General features: G+C 45.8%; 1 protein-coding gene across 3 annotated transcripts in view; it reads left to right on the forward strand.

The window, feature by feature from the left end:
* The window catches only part of LOC144667956 (acid-sensing ion channel 2-like), a 519,367-nt gene that overhangs the window by 455,562 nt on the left and 40,386 nt on the right, over window positions 1–23,419 (forward strand). For all 3 annotated transcript variants that reach the window (XM_078529603.1, XM_078529602.1, XM_078529601.1), the window contains exons 8-9: window positions 11,371–11,462; window positions 18,000–18,079. In XM_078529603.1, the coding sequence (XP_078385729.1) occupies window positions 11,371–11,462; window positions 18,000–18,079 (172 nt within the window). The remainder of the gene's footprint in view (window positions 1–11,370; window positions 11,463–17,999; window positions 18,080–23,419) is intronic.

Here is a 23,419-nt window from a genome sequence, read left to right on the forward strand (position 1 = left end):
TTGAAATACTATTACTTGCTTCTAAAGGACACTTAGCATAGAAAATGCCCACGGATGCTTCACAGAGGGGAAAAGATATGTAGTTTTATTTAGAATCATATTTTCATCTGTCCCTGCTTAAATCTTAATTTTCAACTAAATTAATTTCCTTCTCCTTTTACTTTATTGGTTGTTATTTACCAGGTTCTTTTTCTGAGTCCTCTCCTGTTTTCATAAATTGATCAAATAGCAGTCAAGTGAGTTCAAACAATTTTACTCTCTATTTATTTTTATTTCTAGTAATGTTATGACCAGGTGAGGAGGGGTGAACTGGCTTCCCTCTATTCAACCTCCTCGGTTGGCCACAAGAAAGGTTTGAGTTTCTTTTTCACAAGGATATGCCATTTCCAAATCAGAATGCATTTGACTATTTAAGTTGTGATCAATAAGGAGCCAATCAAACAAGGTTTTCTTGAGTAAAAGAAGGAGCAAATTTATTAACCGCTAAACCCGAGAAAAATAATAAGAACGCAACGTCAAGCGTTCGGCCCTCGTGCAGTCATTCAGAGCCACACACAAATGCACAGGTATCAGAAAAAGGGGAGTTAGAGTCCAGTAAAAAAAAGTAAAAGAATATACAGTTAAGTGTCCTTTGATTGTCCTTGAGGTGTAGACTTTAATATGTTGTGACCAATTTAGGTTAACTGGTTTCTTGGGTGCAGCCAGATATAGAAGGTATTGTAATTATTACAAGATCTCGGTTTGCTGGCAGGTTTCTGGTAGAATTGGCTTCTTGAACCAGATGACACACTTATTTCAAAAGAGTGAGAGGGAGAGAGAGCTGCCTTCAGCCTGTTTCCTCTGCTAAAGACTTTCTAGACACAAACTGTCACTTCCCATCTCTCTCAAGTGGTTGGGCAGCCTTGTCTTGAAATACTTCACCCATTGTGTATTTCCAAGAGGTTATGGGTATGTGTCTGTGGCAACCACTATTTCAATAGCCAGCACTTTGCATTTTTAATGTCTCTTCCTTGGACAGTTACAAGTTTCAATGGGTGTCTGGATTATAGGGAATGTCTCTCTTCACATGCCCCTAAGGGTGATTTGTTTGTTTCTCACCTTCACCTTGGAATGTGGCCTTGCATTTTAAGCAGTTTTCTCTGCCTCATTTCAAATTGCAAAATGTCTAGTCAGTTGAAAGTTGAAAAATTATATTTTCAAAAATAAAGGGGCATAGCCTCGTGACAGTCATTACAGATTAATTGTTCCACGAGCTGAATTCATTGAACTTTCCTAAAGGAGGCCAGACTGATCATCAGGCCTTCAAATCAACTACTTGTTTCGACCAAACTCATAATCGTTTAGCCAGTTTTCTTTCAATTGTTACACTTAATTATGCTATAGAAAGTTGAAAATGATTAAGGATCAGAGAATAAAGCTGGCAACACCAATTCCTGAGAGATCACTGCAAAGTACATCAGGGTGAATTGAAATAGAAAAACTTATGACATATTTTGGAGAGCCATCTTTTTCAATTCACAGAAAAAATAGAATGGCTTCCCAGTGTCGCACTGGAGAGGGGATATTACAAAATGGACGTTAACGCTTCTGTGTTAGCACTTTGTGTTGTATTTTGGCCGTTCTTTGATCTATTTTTAGTGCACAGACACTTTTGTCTCTCCACCTCTCGCTCTCCATTACCGTCTGTCACAAGAGGTTCTGCTGAGTTTCGTTGAAGAAATTGCATTAACTCAGTCAGCAGCTTGTATCAAGGATAGGTCAGCAATGGCACCTGAAATACTAAATGGACAGCTTTTCACATACATAAACAACAACAGCTTATATTTATATAACACCAAGTCACACAAGGAGAAATTAGGTCAGTTGACCAAAAGCTTGGTCAAAGATATAGATTTTAAGGAGTGTCTTAAAGGAGAAAACTGACATAGAGGGACGGCAAGGTGTAGGGAGAGAATTCCAGACCTTGGGATCTAGACAACTGATGAACTAGGCAAATGGTGAACAATTATAATTGGAAGGATCCAGAATTGAAGCCTGCCGATATCTCTGAGGGTTCTGGGTTGGAGGAGATTATACAGATAGGGAGAGGCAAGGCCTGGAGGAATTTGAAAACAAAGATGAAAAATTTAAAATCAAGATGTTGCTTGACTGGAAGCCAATGTAACTCATCGAGCACGGGGGTGATAGGGGACGGGACTTGTTGTGCATTAGGCCACAGGCAGCAGAGTTTTGGATAACCTCACATTTACAGAGGATAGAATTTGGGAGACTGGCCAAGAGTGAGCTGGAATCGTCTGGAGGTAAAGAAAGCACAGTTTCAGCAGCAGATGAGCTGAGACAAAGTCAAGCAATGGAGGCGGAAATAGGCAGTCTTGGAGATGACTCAAATATGAAGCTCATTGCGGGATCAAATGTGACACTAGTATTGTGAACAGATGGGCTTAATCTCAGACTGATGCCAGGGAGAAGGATGGAGTCAGTAGCTAGGGAACAAAGTTTGGAGCAGGAACCGAAAGCAATGGCTTCAGGCTTCCCAATATTTACTTGAAGGAAATTTCTGCTCGTCCAGTACTGGATGTTAGATAGGCAGTTTGATAATTTAGCAACGGTGGAGGAGTCAAGAGAAGTGGTGGCGAGGTAGAGGTGGGTGTCGTCAGCGTATATGTGAAAACTAATGCCACAATGATGTTGCCAAGGGGCAGCATACAGATCAGAGATAGGAGGGGGCCAAGGAAAGATCATTCATTCAAAAAATAGACATTTTCTCAAGAAACCAAAAGTCACGCAAAGTTCTGTCTAATTTCCATTTGCTGTGCCTGGTCAGCTTGTTGCACTGTGCAGGCACTTTAAGATTGACATGTGACACCTTCCTGATTGTTGAGTGGAGCTGAGGGGAAATATTGGTCACTCACACAATATACAAACATACATTTATTTGATATTTAATTCAGAAAAAAATAAGGTACACAAGGCACATTGCAGCTCCATATTTCAGCAAATAATTTCTTTTTCAATTTTAAGCGCAACTTTAGATATTCATATTCTGCCATCCCATTTCTTTAATATATTGTTTTTGCTAGAATGGAAAATACAATAATACATGTTCCCTCAGATCTTTACTGAGGAAAATTAATCATAATGGCTTCAGACCCACAATATCAGAAGGGCAGACTATTCCATTCATTTAGGCTCTGGTTTTCACAGTCGCGACTACGAAAATAATCGTAGGGGAGAATTTTTCCTATGGCGGGTGGGCTGGACGGGAGCGGGTGGGGGTGGGCGTGGAGCCGATTGCCGCCCACGATTGGCTGCGCGCCGCTGTTTTATGGGCATGTGCCTGGTTCACTGAAGTGCCCTCTCCACTATGCCCTGGGACACTAGCCATTGTTCTAATTCCTGCCGAGTTGCAAGTATCTGCGCTAGTGCCTGCCTGGCAGAGATGGTGTGACGCTGGTGAGACTTCAGGCCCCTCAGGTGTGAGGGGGGGGTCTCTGCTGCTCCTCCTCCCAGCCCTGCCCTTAATTGGCCAATTAAGGCCCGCCCAGCGAACGAGTGCAGTGATCTCCCCGAGGCCTGGAGCTGCCTTAGGGGGATTAAGTAGATAATAAAACTTCTTAAAAAATAAAGTAAAAAACATTTAAATATGTCCCCTCATGTGACAGTGTCACTCACATGAGCTGGGACATGTTTGCAAAATGCATTTCGTTATTTTATAAAACCTTTAGGAAACCTCGTCCCATCTGTGGAATGAGGTTTTCTGAAAAACGCGAAGGCCGCTTAAGGTTGGCCGGGCAGCCTTGTGAATAAGTTAAGTTATTTTTTTAATGACCTTAATAGGCCGTCGACAGTTCGGCGGGGGAGCAGCTGCCTCTGGTGTGCGGCCGCCGAACGAAATATTGAAATGACGCACAATGACGTCAGGACGCACGCATCGCGCGCCCACCCCCGCATGCTAACGGCAATATTCTGCCCATAAACTATTAAATTAATTTCTATATTTTCTTCTCATTCATGCACTTCTGCAACAGCACATAATCCACACAAATAGGTCCTACTTAATTACATATTTCTAGAGTGTAGACCTCTATTCAGACCTGTCTCCAGAGCTGAATAGTGATGCAGCCTTTTTCGAGTTATACTGTGTGAGCCTTTCTCTTCTGTTGTTAACTTGTTTCCCGCAGCTTCTTTTCGGGCACTTTCAGATGCATGTCGAAAAGTGGGAATGTAGCTTCTCTCACCATTTAAAATGGATTGTGTTATGGCACAGCAGTTGGTAAAGGCTGAGTTATTTAAAATCCCAGAGGGAAACTTTAAACAACTGTCATAACCTATAGGCTGAATCTTCTGATTGGCAGGGGGGTGCGGAGTGGGAACGGGCACGGGTGGGCGCGGACCCTATCACCGCTGGCGACTGGGTCCTCGCCACCATTTTATGCTGGGCGGGCCAATTAATGCCCACCCAGCGTAAAGCCCGACTCCGGAGGATAGCGGGAGTGGGCGGGCGGTGGCGGGAGTGTGCTGTCCGCTGGGTGCAATGGCGACCAGAGGGCTTCTGGTGAACAAGCCAGTCTGGAGGGTAGGCCAGTGGAGCAGAGACTGGAGAGTAGGGCGGGGTCCAGTTTTCCCCTCGTTTCTCAGCTGACTGCCTTGCTGCCCTCCGCGAGGGGGTGGCAGCACGGCAGGAGGTGCTGGTTCCCCAGGATGGGAGGAGGAGGCCCCCCCACATGACGAAACGTGCCTGGGCGGAGGTGGTGAGCTTCCGCGACGTGGTGCAGCGCACCTGGATCCAGTGTCGCAAGCGTTTCAATGACTTGTTGCGCTCTGGCAGGGTGAGTACCATGTTGGCATTGGTCATGTAATCCAGCAGGTCAGCTTACCCCCCTGCTGCCCCTCCCACTTTCCAAGTCTGTGTGTAGTGACTACATTGAATCATTGACGGCATTTGTACTTTTCTGGGTTGGCCAGCAGATATTGCCCATGCCGAGGTCAGCCTGAGAGGGTGATGAAGAGATAGGTTTTGCCCCCGCAGCATGTGTTACACTGAGTCCCACATGACTGGTCTGGGGGCAACCTGGAGGAGCTGCACCTAGGTGCTGTGTTTGAACTCCAGGACATGTCCCTGTCAGGGTGATGAGATGGTGAGAGGGGAGCTTCAAAGTGGCAATGAACCATCTGCTGCGCTCTGCGCTCCACATGCTTGCGCCTCCTTGCTATGGGAAGATATACGTGTGGTGCCTAATGTGATGTAGGCAGCATGTGGCCAAGAAGTGGGGGTTATGAAGCAGGCCTAGCACCTTTGTGTGAGTGTTCAGCAGCAGTGAGGTGAAGAGACTTTGGAGACCTGATCTGTCCCACTCTAGTTGGGGCGGGCCACGCGTGAAGAGACTCCATGTGCAATTTTCACTAATCAATGCTCCTCTCTCATTTTCAGGAAAATGCTCATAACACAGCAGAGCGTGCAAGGACTGGTGGCTGCCAGGTACAGATCGCTATTCTTAGCCGCTTTGAGCAGGAGACCCTGGATCTGGAGAGGCGCCATGCATCCAGGTCCACTCGTGTCGGTGAGGCTGGGGTGCCACGGCCAGGTATTTATGGCCAACAGTGAGGTCAGCATTGTTCTCCCAACAGCCATAGCAGTGCTGAATGTTAATTGATTTAATTTTGCAACATGGCTTGACCATTGGTTATGGAAGGATGAGCGCATAATGATCCGGGGGACAGGGATACACTTTGACATTGTCTCCACGTTAACTGATCCAATGTCCTCGTTCTTCCTTTTAGCACTATTGGAGCAGGGCCGGAAGGAGGAGCAGAAGAGGCCCCCTCTCTCCCCTGTGGGGCCTGAAGTCTCACCAGCATCACACCATTTCTGCAAAGCAGGCACTAGCGCAGATACTAGCACCTTGGTGGGAATTAGAACAACGGCTAGTGTCCCAGGGCACAGTGGTGAGGGCACTTCACACTTGCTGGATGAGCTGGCAGAGACAGAGAGTGCCCATGGTGTCAGCAGTCGGAGAACTGCAGGGGACCAGGCACATGCTCAGTCGGTGCCTGATGATGTGCCTCTGGAGGGACGCAGCGGGTGCAGGAAATGCGGCCGGGTGTGCGGGAGCATCTGGGGGAGATACATGAGGCTATGCTTGGCTTGGTCTCCGTGGTGGAGGAGTCTACACAGACGATTGCCGTAGTAATGAGCCACATGTCCAAGTGCCATGCACCTTCCATGGAGAGAGTGGCGACTCTCATGGAGACGCTCCTCCAGGATATCTGCCAGGGCTTCCTGGGGATGCGCTCTGACCAGCAAGCCCTCACTTCGGCATTGACCGCAGCTGGTCAGTGCCAGTGTGGGAGATCAACTTTCCCAGCTCGGTGCCCATCCATCCACAGTGAGCAGGGAGGTCTGAAGCGACCTCATGTTGGCGCAGCAGCTGCCTATCGTCTCTGCGGGCACCTCTCATGGCGCTCCGGATGAGGGCAGCAGCTCCTCCCCTCTCCCAGTGACCGTAGCATCTGGTGAGGCTGCGACGACTGGGGAGATTCCAGCTGTGGAACTGGTAGATCCCTCCCAGGCGGGGCCAGCACAGGCTCCATGGGCCTGAGGACGACCTTCAAGGTCATTAAGGCCAACAGGACAGCAGAATCAGCAGGCTGGCTCAGATGCCACTCCGAGCGATGGGGCAGCACCAAGACGTAGGACCCGGAAACAAAAACATAAGGCACCTTAGGCACATCATGGGTTTTTCACTGGTGCTTTTGTGTTGGCCTGAGATGAGGTCCTTATGATTTGTTTTTTTTTTGGATAACATTATTCTCTTTTGTATGGAATAAGTTGGTTTGCTTGACAGAATAAATTCAGATATGTCACCATGGCTGTTCCTAACCTGTCAGATTTTGCATTTAGGTATTGAGTATGGAGCCTACAGCCCAGGCTTGTCCTGGTGGTCCATCTGTGGTGTGCTAGCTGAAGGTTTGTAGGATTAAAGCCTCCCGGGTGTCCCTGCCTCCCTGGAGTATGCCCGGGTCAGCATCTACCCCCTCAGCATTTCCCTGTGCATGCTCATCCTCGGACTCACTGCTGGACTCATCGTGTGCAGCCGCAGACACTGCGGTGATGTCTTAATCGTCCACAGCGTCCCCCCTTTCCAGCCCAAGATTGTGCAGAGTGCAGCATGCAACCACTATCACCGACACACAATCTGGGGGGTACTGGAGTGCGCCCCCTGAGCAGTCCAGGCATCGGAAGGCGTGACGGAGAGGTGTCATGAGCCACCTTCTGAGGGGATAGCCCTTGTCACCCAGCAGCCATCCATCAAGCCGGGTTGGAGCACTGAAGAGCCCCGGCACCTGGGAGTGTCTGACGATGTAGGCGTCATTGGAGCTGCCTGGGTACCTTGCACAGACTTGTAAAATCAGCATCCTGTGATCACACACTATCTGCACGTTCATGGAGTGGAAGCCCTTCCTGTTGACGAAGGCACTGGGCTCACCTGCTGGTGCCTTGATGGCCACATGTGTGCAGTCTATTGCACCCTGGACGCAGGGGAAGCCAGCAATGGCCGCGAAGCCTCTGGTTCTCTGTGTCTGGCTTGCCTGGTCCCAACGGTAGTGGATGAAGGTCAATGCACGCCTGAACAGAGCATCTGTAACCTGCTTGACACAAGTGTGCACAGCTGATTGGGAGACACCGCAAAGATCACCCACCGAGCCCTGGAAGGAGCCAGAGGCATAGAAGTTGAGGGCAGCTGTGACCTTCAGAGCCACTGGCATGGGGTGTCCGTCCACACAGTTAGAGGAGATCTCAGGCCCTATCATCTGACAAATATAGTTGACTGTCTCCCTTGGGAGATGGAGCCTCCTTCAGCACTGCACCTCAGACATATTGAGGTAGCTGCTTCACCTCCTGTATACCCTGGCAGCAGGATGGTGGCGTCTTTTGCGGCCCCTTCAGCCTTGGTCTACTTCTTGGCCCTGTGCCTGTTGTGCCTGTGTGTGTCCTCCCAAAGGTTGCTCTCCTGGAGGCTGAGTGTGCACTCCTGGCCTCCTCCCTCTTCTAGCCCTCCCTCCCTCCTCAAAGGAGCTGCCTGCAGTGGACAGTTCAGCTCCCATTCCCAGGCTAAGGGAAGGCTTCCTGAAACCTGCAGGCCCAGAAAAGATTCCTCACTGCAGAGTGTTGACCTGAAGGTTAAGAGATTAGACAAAGCAGCTGGTATGCGTTTTGAAGTACTGCAGATCACGCAGGCAAGTTTCAAAAATGTTCATAGATAAATGCTTGACAGAGCACATTCGCGACCCCAGTGAGCCCTCTTATCCCGCCTATGGATGAGGTTAATACAAATGTGTCCTACCCGCCTGCCCGTTGCACCCTTGCACCTAGCCGAAGAGCACACGGGCGCCGAAAAATCGGCATTGATTGGCGCCTCAAGGGCCTTAACTGACCCGTTAATTAATGGCGGGCATGCGTCAAACATTGTCGTGCGCCCGCCCAGCGAAATATCGCGATGGCGCGCGGTGATGTCGGGCCGCTCAAAAATGACGTCATTTTACACGCAAACATGTGGGGCCCATCCCCGCATGCCAAAGGGAAAATTCAGCCCTATATTTTCAATTGGTATTTTTTGAGTTGCAGCTCTAATTTCAGGAATAAGATCACGAGATCGGCTTTTGATCTCGAGAGGTTTTTATATCAAACTACATGAGACACTTCTTAATTTACAACAAATTAAACACATACACTTGGCTACAAATTACTACTATCATAAATTTTAACAAATTCCCAAATTAATCTCCACAAAGGCAACAACAACCAATAGACTTAACCAGGCACCAGGCAAAGCATTTTCACCTTACAAATTCAAAATGAGGTTCCTTTCAATTTGTTCCTTTGCAGACAGTTGTAGGCTTACAGGCTTAGATCTTACATGCCTCTGCCCGTGAAACACAAACTCCTCTCAGGTTATACCCAGCCTTCTCTTTGAATGTAAATTCTCATTGTATCACCAGGACCTTTGAATTCCACCTCTTCTAAAAATAAAACCCTTTTCATAGTACCAATTTTATCAGTAATATAAACATATTGCTTGGTGTCTCCTAGTTAGGTGCAAGATTTCACTCCCACCCTTGAATGCTCTATTCAACAAAATGCAAATGCACCCTCTAACTACTGTTTACATCGCAAAACTACTGTACATCAAAGCACCCAGACTAGCTGGCTTTAATCCAATGAACACTCACACAGACTAAACCTCTATTTAAAAAAAATAATTTCCAATAACATTATATACATTAATATCTCTTCCTGACAATTGCAATATATGAACCAGGTCAGTATTTCAAAGTGTAAACTTCTCTTGTCGTGTTGACTCCAGTGCATGGGTGTGGAACTGGCATCAGGTCCACTGGCACTATTCAGGCAGGTTGCCCATTGCGAATTTGCGCCCGAAACCGATCCTACCTCCATTGGCCTCAGAAAGTCTGATAGGTAGGGAAGGTGGGGACTGTAGCCAGCACTTCCAATTTTGAAGCATCAGCGCTTACTTATGTTGTTGGAGCTCTGACAGCTTTTAAAGATTCCGTGTCTATTGTTAAATACGTTTCATGGTGAGGTAAATAAATCCCTTTACTAACCTAGCCCTCTTTAAACCCAATTATCAGCATTATCTCTGATTGATTTGAGCTGAAGCCTTTTAACCCAGTGTGCCTCCCAATCTATGGCCTGACACCATCAAGGCTATTAACCTGGGACTAGGCTATATTGGATCCAGGTCTCTGATGTAGCAAGAGATCATCTAAACCACTGCTGAGTCAGTCCATTCAGAGAGTAGTAAAATACCATGTGGGAAGCAGCAGTTGAGTGCGAAGTAATGAATAATACTAATAGCATTTGAATAACTGGAAGTTGGAATAAGTAGCAGTGCCTGTTTATGTGCTAAAATAGAAATACGCGGTGTCTTGGAGACAAGCTTTGAATGGGTTTGACAGAATGGTTTGAGTACTCAGGACTTAAATGAAAGGGATGATTTAAACTATTATAATGAGCCCTATTGCTCCCAAGTCATTTTGAAATGCATATTAGTAGAATCTGGAATAGCACAAAGATAGAAATCCCATTCCCAAAAGCTTGTTTGGCTCAGTTTGAACCAAGGTCTCAAAAGGTCGCAGTTCAGCCAGTCAATGAACTGTTGGAAGCTTGATGGACAGAGATGTTGTAATATTCACTTTGATATTTATGTTGGATAGTCTTTCCGACTATCAACACAGAATTGAACAATTAACTTACAAAAGGAAATGTGTGGAATAGAAATACTTGTGAGATGCCGGGAGGTGGGAGGGGAGTTTGTTTGCTATTTGACGTTGAATTCTACATAGATTTTTACACTCATATTTACATTCATATCACAACTAGCAAAAGGGAAATGTCTGCTGTCATAGTAAATATTGCCAAAAATGTATTTATTTTAGGTGTGGCAGAGGTTCTGTAATTAACAAATGGCAACGTTCATACCATATATGGTTCTCATAATGCTTTGCAAAAACATAAATAAGCTTCCCTGATTAGAATGGAGTTTCCTACGCAGAACCTGACTGCTGTGAATTTGCGCCACGATTACCAAGGGCAATGCTTATGGTGAATAAGTCTGTTTTTATTGTTGGAGGTTCTAGGATTTTTCCAGGAGTTTGCGTTTTGTGCAAAAACCAGTGACCTTGATGACTATGATGTTGACAGGACAGTCATAGACAATGAGATTCAGTATGACTTGATTGTTACAATGCACCAGATGGATGGTGCCCGCAGGCTTTTTGTAGCATTGATGCCATAGAGAACTTCGCACCAGTCTTTTCCGTCCCAGTTACTGATTATGAGAACAAGTTGTTTTAAATGTTGTCAACTGCCGGCTGCTTGCAACAAAAGTAGTTCCAATTGGACTGTGACCTTACCCACGTAAAATAAGTCTCCCACTCGCTTGAGGAAATTGGTAATTTCTGCTACATAATGTCCCTCTATTTGAACATGTACGGGAGACACAAGCAGATTTGGTCTGAATGAATAGAACAGAATTACATAGAAACTGACAATGGTATTTTTCAGATTCTTTCGACTTGTGCTACGCAGTGTAATGCTGGCTTTGTGATGCAGTTTGGCACAGTGCTGTGTCAGAAATAAGCAGAAATATTCGGTTGCAAATGGGAACAACTTTATTTTAGAGAATTAAGGTGACAAACACAAATGCACTCACACCTGCGTACTTGTGAATGTGCTCAAGCATTCACATCTACATTCACATTTGTACACTTACATTCACACTTGTGCACTCATGCAAGTGGCTTTCCACTAAAAACATCTCATTTGCTTTTTCCATTTTTCTGTTGCAGGGAGAATATTTTAGTGCTGGACGTATTCTTTGAAGCATTGAACTATGAAACTATTGAACAGAAGAAAGCTTATGAAGTGGCAGGCTTACTTGGTGAGTGATTGGATTTAATGAGCTGCACTGAGTGTCCATTAGTGCCTCCTTAAAAGGTGCAACTGGTCTTTCTTAGCCAGCAAGGGTCATCTTCCATATCTTTAGCAAGTTATAAATACAATCCCTCCATGGAACATTACTCATTTCCTACAGCATTAGAGCAACTTCTGGCGCACTAATTTAGAAAGTAACAACAAACCTTAGAAAAGAGAATGTATACATCCATTGAGTAGAAGCAGGGAGTATTGATTGACCCTTTCACCAGCAAAAATCTATATTGGTGTACTTTTCTCTTCTGAGTTTTTTCATAACATTTGAGCCTCCAGTCTGCCCACTGCCTCCCCATTGACCTAATTCGCATGTGTCAAAATGCAACACATTGACAAAGCAGCAGCAAGTTTCCTGAGTTTCCATTGCTAGTGTAACCTTGGGGCGGAATTTTGCAGTGGCAGGATTTCCCGTCCCGCTGAAATCAACGGATGTTTGAATGGCTCACCGAATTTTACCGCCCCGGCCCTGCTGCAACGGTGCCGTGAAATTTCGCCCTCAGTACGTTAGACTTAGATCAATAAGCTGAAGCAACTGCCAGGATTGGATGATACAGGCGAGTTTGACGATCCATTGACATGGCAGAAATGGGAATTATAAATACAGATTTCTGCATCTGCCATACTTTGTAATGTTTTTTTTTAACTATTCTACCTACACAACATGAGCCTGCTCCTCAATGTTTCTCACAGGATCAGACCAATGCCAGACTTTCAGAACCTCTGATCCACTATCTGCAGTCAGGAGCTCTGAGGAGCAGTTATCTCATTCCCCATGGGCATACTCTTAAACATCAACATAACAGAGGGGGAGCACCACATGATGGAGTAAAGACGATTCAAGTACTATTTATTTCAAGAAGCATTACATCACGTGTCTACACTGAAGTCTTCTGACAGGATGTTACATTGAGACTGACTCCACCTACTATCAAGATGTTAAAGATTCTCTGACACAATTTGAAGGAAACTAGGAAGTTCTCCCAGTGGTCTGGCCAATATCCACTCTTTAATCAATCTCACTAAAAGAGATGAACTTATCATTTGTCTCTCACCCTGTTTGTGGGGCCTTGCCATGTGCAAATTGGTGGCTACAAAATTTGCCTACATTACAATGATGACAACACTTCAAAAGTACTTAACCTGCTCTGAGTCACTTTGAGGCAACCTGACGATATGATAGGCCCAACATAAGTGTGAACTGTTTTTCTATAACTATTGGTCAGAGGCTGCATTGTGATCTTCACTGCACTTCTGAGGGTGAAACTTTGATGGAGCACCTTAGCATAATGAGTAAAGTATCAAAAAACAATCTTATCCATGCACGTCTCAACCAAACAGTGAACTCAAAACAAGCTTGAAAAGTTTTTGGCAAGCCACAAATCGTCAGAGGGCACACATAAATGGCATAGTTTGTCTCAAAGGCTGATGTAATTTTACAGCTCAACACATATCTAGGAAAATTGTTCCTTATTGCTGCAGGGTCACCTGCTCTGAATTATCCCTGTTTAAAAGCTCATTAATATTTGAAAGCTTTAAGCATATATCACTTGTAAAAGGCAGGACAAAGGCTGCTTGGCTCAAGAACGCGTATTTTATATGCTGACTTTACCTAATTGCTTGAAATGCCTTCCAGTATATGATAATCACAATCCAACAAATAAAACAATAGTTGATTCTATATTCCACAGGATCCTGCGCAACTAACTGAAAGAATCTGTTGTTCCAAAGTTGAACTGACCTTTAGCTTTCTTCATATGAAGAAGAAAAAGCTGTCAAGGATCTGCCACTCACATTGCTGCCCTCTTAACTCCAGATTCAGGCTTCATCTGAGATTTTTTTTTTATATCCTTCTCAACGCAAGAGGAATTGTGAATCCCCTGAGATAGACCACAGCTGCTCTGAAGGAATATCTGCACAGATTTTAACGTGGCCTTAGAGCCCCAATGTTTCAATGATGGGAAAAATGGTGTTGAGCTGCTCCAGTGCACAGGCCTGCCTATCCTTGTAATTTCCTTCCCCTAATTTAAATAAGCATTCTCATAGAGTTTGCCCTCCAGCAGATGTCACTGGGAACCAGAAATCCATCAAAGCACCCAGCGGTTAAAGGACTGCAGCTAGCCATTAAAGGGGAAGTTGTAGTGACAGTAGGGAAGTGGAGCAATGGATCAGAGTGCCACGACTGAGATATGTGAGCCAAATTTGACATTGGAGACGTGGGTGTCCCGCTGTAGGAAATGCACCAAAAAGACATAAGCCGCAGTCTGGGACTGAAGATTATCCGGCTGTAAATGTATATTTACGAGCTGCATCAAATGAGGATGTCAGCTGAAGCCTTCAGACTGCCTGGAAAATAAGATGACATTTCCTGGCATCTAGAAAAATGCAATAAGTCTGCTCTTCACTTACGCGCGCAGTTCTTGTCGGGCCCATCGAGGATGGTACAAACCTAAGTTGGGAAGCTGGCTGTCCCATTTCAGGCTCTTTTTAAGTAAACCTTTTAATTGTTGCTTAAGTTGTATGGGCACACTTGCCTTGCAGGTGGACATGGGACCGCAACTGCGCATGGCCCAGCTCTGCCACTGGGGAGGTAGTTTCTCAGTGAGATCAGCAGTGGCTCCATGTCACTGGCAGAACCATGAAAACTTAGAGCTCAGATGTTATGTAATTTGGCAGTTCTTTCGCTAAGATTTCTCCAAATAGTTTTTGGAGCACTGGCTGATTTAAACACCAATCTTTTATTTAATCGTTGAAAACAGACACATATACTGTGTCTCAATCATGCAGAAGCCATTAGCTGTCATGTTGTTCATTCATGTAAATAATTACAGACATAATTGTGTCTTGCTCAGAAATCAGTTTGTTCGGTACTGCCTCCTTTAACAATGCACAGCAGTGAAATTGAGCTTGTCTCACTAGCCTGCAAGCTTCTCCCAACTTATCTGAGGGCCCTGTTCTGAATTTGGTTAGTTTACGATTGCCTCATCCTCCTGTTCTTTTATCAGCAAGATCCAAGATATATTTTTGCATTAAAAATGACTAAATTCCACACATTTTGCAAAAATAAAAAAGGGAATCTAGAGATTAGCACACGTTGTCTGGCTATGTGCATTATGTGACTTTCTAACTTAAATCATGTAGTTACCCTTGCCTACATTATTAACCTTTTTGTTTATTTTTTCCTGGGATGTGGGCTTCACTGGCTAGACCAACATTTATTACCCATCGCTAATTTTCTTAAGAAAGCGATGGTGAGCTGCCTTCTTGAACCGCTGCACTTCATATGGTGTAGCTAGTTCTACAGTGCGGTTAGGAAGGATGTTCCAGGATTTTGACCCAGCAAATGTGAAGGAATAGCAATATAATTCCAAGTCAGAATGGCGTGTGGCTTGGAAGGGAACTTGCATCTAGTGGTGTTCCCATGCATCTGCTGCCCTCGGTGGTAGTGGTCGCGGGTTTGGAAGGTACTGTTGAAGGAGCCTTGGCGAGTCGCTGCATTGCATTTTGTAAAAGGTACACACTGCTGCCACTGTGTGTCGGTGGTAGAGGGAGTGAATGTTTATGGTGGTGGATGGGGTGCCAATCAAGCGGGCTGCTTTATCCTGGATGGTGTTGAACTTCTTGGGTGTTGTTATAGAGTTATAGAGTGATAGAGGCCTACAGCACAGAAAAAAGCCCTTCAGCCCATCGAGTATGCGCTGGTCAAACAAGTACCTAACTATTCTAATCCCATTTTCCAGCACTAGGCCCATGGCCTTGTATGCCATGGCTTCATAAATGCACATCCAAATACTTCTGAAACGTTATGAGGGTTTCTGCCTCTACTGCCCTTTCAGGCAGTGAGTTCCAGATTCCCGCCATCCTCTGGGTGAAAAAATCCTTCCTCACATCCCCATTAAACTTCCTGCCCCCTACCTTAAATCTATGCCCCCTTGTTATTGATCCCTCCACCAAGGGGAAAAGTCCCTTCCTGTCTACCCTATCTATGCTCCTCATAAGTTTATGCACCTCAATCACGTCCCCTCTCAATCTCCTCTGCTGCAGGGAAAATAACCCGAGTCTATCCAATCTCTCCTCATAACTAAAACTCTCCAGCTCAGGCAACATCCTGGTAAATCTCTGCACTACTTCTAGTGCAATCACATCCTTCCTATAATGTGGATTCCAGAACTACACGTAATACTCTAGCTGTGGCCTAACCAGCGTTTTACACAGTCCCAGCATAACATCCCTGCTCTTATTTTCTATGCCTCGGCTAATAAAGGCCAGTATCCCATATGCCTTCTTAATCACCTTATCTACCTGTTCTGCTACCTTAAGGGACCAATGAACATGCACACCAAGGTCGCTCTGATCCTCGGTACTTCCCAGGGTCCCAACTTTGTTGGAGCTGCACTCATTCAGGCGATAGCAATTATTCCATCACACTCCTGACTTGTGCCTTGTAGATGGTGGATCAGCTTTGGGGAGTCAGGAGGTGAGTTACATGCCACAGAATTCCTAGCCTCCGACCTGCTCTTGAAGCTACAGTATTTATATGGCTGGTCCAGTTCAGTTTCCGCTCAATGAGAACCCCCAGGATGTTGATAATGGGTGATTCAGCGATGGTAATGCCATTAAATATCAAGGGGAAATGGTTAGATTCTCTCTTGTTAAAGATGGTCATTGCCTGGCCCTTGTGTGGCCCAAATGTTACTTGCCAGTTATCAGCCCTAGCCTGAATGTTGTCCAGTTCTTGCTGCTTATGGACACAGTATCTGAGGAGTCGTGCATAATGCTGAACATTGTGCAATCATCAGCGAACATTCCCACTTTTGACCTTATGGTGGAAGGAAGGTCATTGTTGAAGCAGCTGAAGATGGTTGGGCCTAGGACACTACCCTGAGGAACTCCTGCAGTGATGTCCTGGAGCTGAGATGACTGACCCCCAACAACCACAACCATCTTCCTTTGTGTTAGGTATGACTCCAGCCAGCAGAGAGTTTTACCCCGACTACCAGTTTTGCCACGGCTCCTTGATGCCACACTCGGTCAAATGCTTCCTTGATGTCACTTTCATCTCACCTTTTCAGTTCAGCTCTTTTGTCCATGTTTGAACCAAGGCTATAATACGGTCAGTGGCCCTGCTGGAACCCGAACCGAGTATCAGTGAGCAAGTTTTGGCTGATTAAGTACCACTTGATAGCACTGTTGATGACACCTTCCATCATTTTTCTGATGATGGAGAGTAGACTGATGGGGCAGTAATTGGATTGGTCCTGCTTTGTATTTACAGGACATACTAGGGCAACTTTTCACATTGCTGGGTGGATGCCACTGTTGTAGCTGTACTGGAACAGCTTGGCTAAGGCTGTGACTAGTTCTGGAGCACCACTCTGCAGTATTTTTGCCAGAATGTTGCCAGGGCCCGTAACCTTTTAAGTATCTAGTATCCAGTACCTTCAACTATTTGATATCACGTAGAGTGAATCGAATTGGCTGAAGACTGGCATCTGTGCTGCCGGTGACCTCAGGAGGATGCAGGAGATGGGTCGTCCACTCAGCAATTCTGGCTGAAGATGGTTGCAAATGCTTCAGCCTTGTCTTTTGCACTGATGTGCTATCATTGAGGATGGGAATATTTATGGAGCCTCCTCCTCCAATTAGTTGTTTAATTGTCCACCACCATTCCGGCAGAGTGGACTTTGAACTTGTACAGTTAATGAAGGTTCAGTGCAGTTCACAAGCTACAAAGGTCTTTCATGACTTCAGGTCATTACAGAAAGCATCAGTAACAGTGCCAATGTCTATCTGTGTTCTGTGCATCACTGTTAGTTGCCAGGGGCATATTTTGTTCCTCCACACTGGCTTATTGCTCTTCAGCATCTTTGTTGTGAATAACATCATTTAATAATAAAAAATTGCAGAATAGAAAATAAGTTAAGAAACATTTTGAAAGGAATGAGCATTGAATTATTATATTTAAATACAACCCTGTGTATTAAGAATTTCCCATTACCTTCATGTTACACTCCAGAAAGCACGGAACATTGACACTGGCTAAGGTGCCACTCTTTTCATGCTATCCGCCCTCCAGAACCTCACTCAAGTTGCCACCTTTAATGAATCTGGAGTCAGTAGCTATTTAAATATGTTGAGCACCAAATCTGAACCTAATCCTTCCTCACCTGGTATTTGCATTTGTGAGTTTTCCAGGTGGGATCACTGGGAATCCATTGGCAATGGATGGCAATCCCTTGGACCCTAACTTCTTTTCCTTTCCACATTCTAGGAGCTCTGGTGCATGCTGTAGCTCACATCAGACCAGGAATGGAACTTGGAACATTTCTCACCTGAATGGTTCAGGATGTTAATGGGCAAAGCATTTAGCCATTATTGCATTAAGGAAGTTAGCATCAAGATATTTGTAGCCATTTGCAAATATAAATAGGAACTGCAGCCTCTCTCCTGCCTCTCATTATTTTTGCTGACAATGTTTTCTCCTTTGCAGGTGACATTGGTGGCCAGATGGGCCTATTTATTGGTGCTAGCATTTTAACGATATTAGAGCTCTTTGATTACTTGTATGAGGTAAGATTCTTATGATATATTTTGGCACAGTTTGTTTAAAGTCAAATCATATCATACAAAATGATCTTCCTAGAACTCCTGTGCACCTTCCTATTCTGCCTTCAGATATCATGAATTACCTTTGTGCCTTTACATGATCAAGCACTTACAAAACATGCATTATTCATCTAGCGGGAAAATTTCCTCTGCTTTTTATCATGAAATCATAAGCTTAAGAATAAATAACAAGTCTACAATTGTATTACAAAGAGGAAGTGGAAGAAATCGGTTTTTTAAGTGTTAGTTATTGGAGACTGCATTAAAACGATTAGCAAGTTGCTGTGGGAATTAGCTAGAAATTACTTTTTATTAATGTATGAATTCTTAGCACATTATAGATGGCATTGCTCTGCTATTATAGCCATTGCTGAGCCATTATATCACTTAATATAAACTAATAAATGCTAGTATTGCACAGCCTAATTTCCAGGTGATGGTTATTTGAAACTTACTAATAAAAAAAGGAGCTTCACCTCAAAATTAAAAACAGAAAGTATTGGAAAAACAGGTCAGGCAGCACTTGTGGAGAGAGAAACGGAGGTAACATTTTGAGTTGAATATGACTCTTCACCTCAGAATCCCCATTTAAAAATCAGTCTTAAAGAACCAATGATTGGGTCTCTTTCAAACTGTCCCACTCAGAAACTTCTTGAAGGCAGCTCCCCAACTTAGGATCTGTATTGAGCATTTGTGAAAAAAGAAACCAAGATCTAAAAAGAAAGAAAATGGTAATCCTCTTTATATCATGTAGAATTACCTAGAATGTTCAGCACAGAAACAGGCCATTCAGCCCACCAGTCTATGCGAATGATGGTGCTCAACATGAACCTCCTCTCATTCCAATCAGCATATCCAGGCAATGGTCAGGACCTGGGATGGACCGCCCGCAAGTGTGGTGGAGGCAGATTCAATTGTGACTTTCAAAAGAGAATTGGATCAATACGTGCAAGAGGAAAAGATTGCAGGGCTACGAGAAAAAGGCAGGAGAGTAGTGAATTGCTCTCGCAGAGAGATGGTACAGACACAACAGACCATATGGCCTCCTTCTGTGCTGTAACCATTCTATGATTCCATTTTTTTCTCCCGCGCGTGTTTATCTAACTCCCACTTAAATGCATTTAAGCTATTCACCTCAAGTACTCCTGGTGGTAATGAGTACCACACTCTAGCCACTCTGGTTAAAGAAGTTTGTCCTTAATTTCTTATTGGCTTAGTAACTATCTTATATTTGTGGTCCTTAGATTTGCTCTACCCCACAAGTGGAAATATCTTCTCTACATCAACCCATTCATAGGGCAGGATTTTCCCCTCAGGGCACTAAGTGCGGTGGCGAACATGAAAATTGGCTTTTAACCCACTGGCCACAATGGCGGGTATACGTGCCATATTATCATCTGCCCGCCTTATTAAATATGCCTGCATGAGAAACATGTTGGATCACTGGCGGGCAGCCTCTGGTTCACCCACCCCGCCTTGAGCTCAGCGATTCTCCACTCCGGGCGCCATATTTAAAGTGCAGCCGCGCCCAATGTTCTCAATGTCCACAGCCCAGGACTGTTCCATTGAGGACATGGTCTTGAAAGCCAAGAAGACGGCAGTCCCCAAATTTAGTCTCGCCTCAGTGGAATGCCTTTTGGACACAGTCAAGGCCTGCAGGAATGTCCTCTCCCCCTGTTCTGTCCACAGGAGGTCCAGAAAGCTCGGCAGTCTGTTTTGAGAAGTGGTGGCAGCGATGGTCAATGCCAGAAGAGGTCAGCCACCCAGTGCAGAAAGAGGATGATTGATCTCATCCGTGCCACCTGGATAATTCAACCAGCTCATCACTTGAAATCACATATTCACAAGCCCATCACACATTCACTGGCATCTCACTCACTGCCAGCTCAAGGGACATCACCACTCACTCTCTCACACACATCCTCACATCTCCACCTGGGCTTATCCCGTCTGAAGATCATGTCCCCATCCCATCTGTGGCTCCCCTCACCACCCACACATGCCAGGCATCCTTATCATCTGCCCTGGCATGCGTCTTGCTCACACCCTCTCCGTCTGTCTTTATGGAGGACAAGATCGCGCACAATCGCAGGGAAAGGTCCCAGACTGGGGGTGGAGTGCCAGAACGCAGGGACTTCTCTTAGTTCGAAAGCCGAGCTCTTGAGCTGGCCGGAGAGAACATGGAACGTGCCTGCGGCAAAGGTGAGGTCGACGGCAAACACCCACGTGAGGATCCTGCAGCAGCTCATCCCTCAGACTACCATACTGTGAGTGCATTGTCCTGTTTTAGAGTCACCTGCCATGCACGAATTACCTTTACCTTCTTTCACAGGAACCTCAGCCAAGTGCCCAACGGCCTCCACCAACCAGGCCCTTAGCTCGATCCCTGGCGACACCTTGGATGAGGATCCTGAGGACACCACTCATTGGAGTTTAGAAGAATGACTGTTAAATGCCCTCTGAACAAGGGCAGTTAGGGATGGGGAATAAGTGCTGGCCTAGCCAGCAAAGCCCACATCCCATGAATGAATTAAAAAAAATTATTGCCCTGGTGCTCGACCCTACAAGTTTGAACATTTTTCAAGCTGTAATTGTCTGTATTGCAGCCACAAGACTCTCGTCACAATATTGGGATGCAGCGCTGTGCCTCCCATCACCTAAACACTCGCTGAGACATGTGATGCTTATTGCAAATGATGATTTTTGGCGGTCAACAGAGTCTTTGCGCAAGCTCTGGATGCGCACATTATAGCTTTGGAAAATGTCGAGGGGAGCAATGGGATAGGAGTGAGGATGTACTGAAGTTGAAGTCTCTTTATTAGCAATTACTCGTCACCTTGAGGGCCTCATGGTGTCTGAACATTTTGGAATTCGTAAGGGTCAGGACTGCCATGAGGGCACAATGTGTGCCTTAAAGAGGAGGCATTTTAATACCTGGCATGCAAGTGGTTGAATGTCGTCATCCTCAGGTGGTCCACATGCAGAGTAAGGTGAGGATAAAAGCAGGCCAGCATCCCTAACTGAGAGTGCTGGGTGTTAATGTGATAAAGAAGGAGGCGACACAAAGGATTGAGTCATCTCTGGTTAGATACACACCTGCGCAATGTCCTCGGCTGCCTTAGCCCAAGTGTCACTGATCAGTTTCACCATCAAGGTTATACACAATGTGTTGTCCTGTTACTGGAGATGGATTTCCTTGGGGAGCTTTGTCAGATTGAAGGAATGCAGCTTGGAGCCCACTGAGGATCGTGGAACAGCTCCTGGCTCTTGAGGGCTGCCATTGGAATTGGGATGCTGGAGAGACACTTGAAGAGACAGCGCCTTCTGACGTCTGATGCTGGGACTCCCTCCTCCAGTTAGCACCTCATCTCAGCAAGGACACCTGCTCTCGAGGCTTCATGATCCTTCAGAGGGATGAGAGGAATTGCTAACCCAGACTGGCACCTAGGGAAGGGGCTGTCAGTAACTCAGGAGTTATGAGAAATGAGAGGAATTGCAATGCTGGTGTTAATGTTGGCCCATGATGGAGGGCACTTGTCCAAGAGGCTACTCACTGCAACTCGCTATCCTCCTCATGGAATCTGGTGGCTACGAGGACCTCACGCGTGCACCTGCCTCATTTGGCCTGTACTATGGCCTCTTCTCCTGTAGCCTCAGCTTCCTCAAACTCAATGCCCTCACCCCTTTCAATGAACTCTTCATTGGAAGAAACGTGCAGTTCCTCCATGTCAGCATCTAGCAAGTACTCCCCCCTTTACAGCGCCAGGCTGTGCAATGCACAGCAAATCAAAATGATCCGTGAAATCCTCTGGGGAGTGTACTGGAGTGCTCCACTAGATCTGACAGGGCATCGGAATCATATCTTTAAGATGCCTATGGTCTGCTCCACCAATGCTCAGGTAGCAGCATGAGCATCATTGTGCCTTCTCTCTGCAGGATTCAGTGGCTGCCGCACGGTCATCATCAGCCACCTTCTTTATGGGTACCCCTTGTCACCGAGGAGCCAACCCTGGACCCTGTGTGGTTCCTCAAAGACGTCCAGGATCTGCGATCTACTCAAGATGTATGAGTCGTGGACACTTCCTGGGTATCTGGTGCAAACCTGCATGATAAGTTTCTTATGGTTGTTGTACATTAAGTGAGTGGAAGCCTTTCCTGTTTATGCATTGGATTGTCTGATACCAAGGAGCTTTTATAGCCACACGAGTGCAGTCGATGGCACGCTGCAGCTTGGAAATCCGGAAATTGCTGCAAAGCCCATTGCTCTGGCGCCTGGCTTGCTTGATCTCTGTCGAAGTTTAGGTAATTTTGGGCCTTGGTAAAAAGGGCATCTGTCACCTCGTGTCTGCATTTGTGCGTGGACGCTTGAGAGACCCCGCAGAGGTACCCAGTGGAGGCCTGGCAGGAGCCACTCATGTAGAAGTTCAGTGTGGTGGTTACTTTCACAGCCAGTGGCAATGGATGCCCTCCCAGTCCCCGTGGCGCCAGTTCCAGGAGGATGTGGCAAATGTGAGTCACCAAGTCCCTGGACATGCGGAGGCGTCGGCGACACTGTCTCTCACTCATCTGCAGATAAGTCATGTGATTTCTGTACACCCTCGGTCTTACCAGGTGCCTACGCACAATGTTTCTGTGAGCCTCATCCTCTGTGTCCAGAGAAGGCCCTGCTGACTCTGGGTCTTGAGGGCTTAGTTCCTCTCTTTGGAGAGCCTGATACCTCTGTCGCAATCTTCTCCTTCTTCTCTCCTGCCTGTATGCGATTCCTCAGGCAGCAATAAATTGAGGCATCATCTTCCTGAGGTCCTCTCTGTAGCATCAATGATAAACAGACACAAGTCAGAATCAGCCTGCAAAGGCCCTATTTCTGTCAGTGACTCATCAGTGAATGTGGGTACAAGGGCTTTGTCCCTGTGTCAGAAACTAATTGCCCCAAAAATCCAGGCCAGCGCAGGGCTCATTTCAAGGTGCACCTTCCCTGCACCAACCCCTCCACCAAAAAAACCTTCACATGACCGACTGCTATGAGATTGCTTTAGCCAGGTGCTTGGATATGCTGCTTTCAGCCTAGGTACTTGGATCCTCATTTACTGCTCTCTAATACCACATTCTTTGGAATATCCATGAGGGAAAATGTTTAGTCAGGAGCTGAGATTATTTGAGGGGGGCCTGAGGCTCCTCTTCTGTGAACCTGCCAGCGCCACGATTCTAACACACATCTGAAGCTTGTCCAGTCGCCCAGAGCAATTGCTCTGAAGTGCATTCCTGCTCCACCTAATACAAGGAGATCGATTAGTGTCGCTTTGC

This window comes from Cetorhinus maximus, chromosome 25 (genome assembly GCF_964194155.1).
Source record: "Cetorhinus maximus chromosome 25, sCetMax3.hap1.1, whole genome shotgun sequence".
NCBI lineage: Eukaryota > Metazoa > Chordata > Chondrichthyes > Lamniformes > Cetorhinidae > Cetorhinus > Cetorhinus maximus.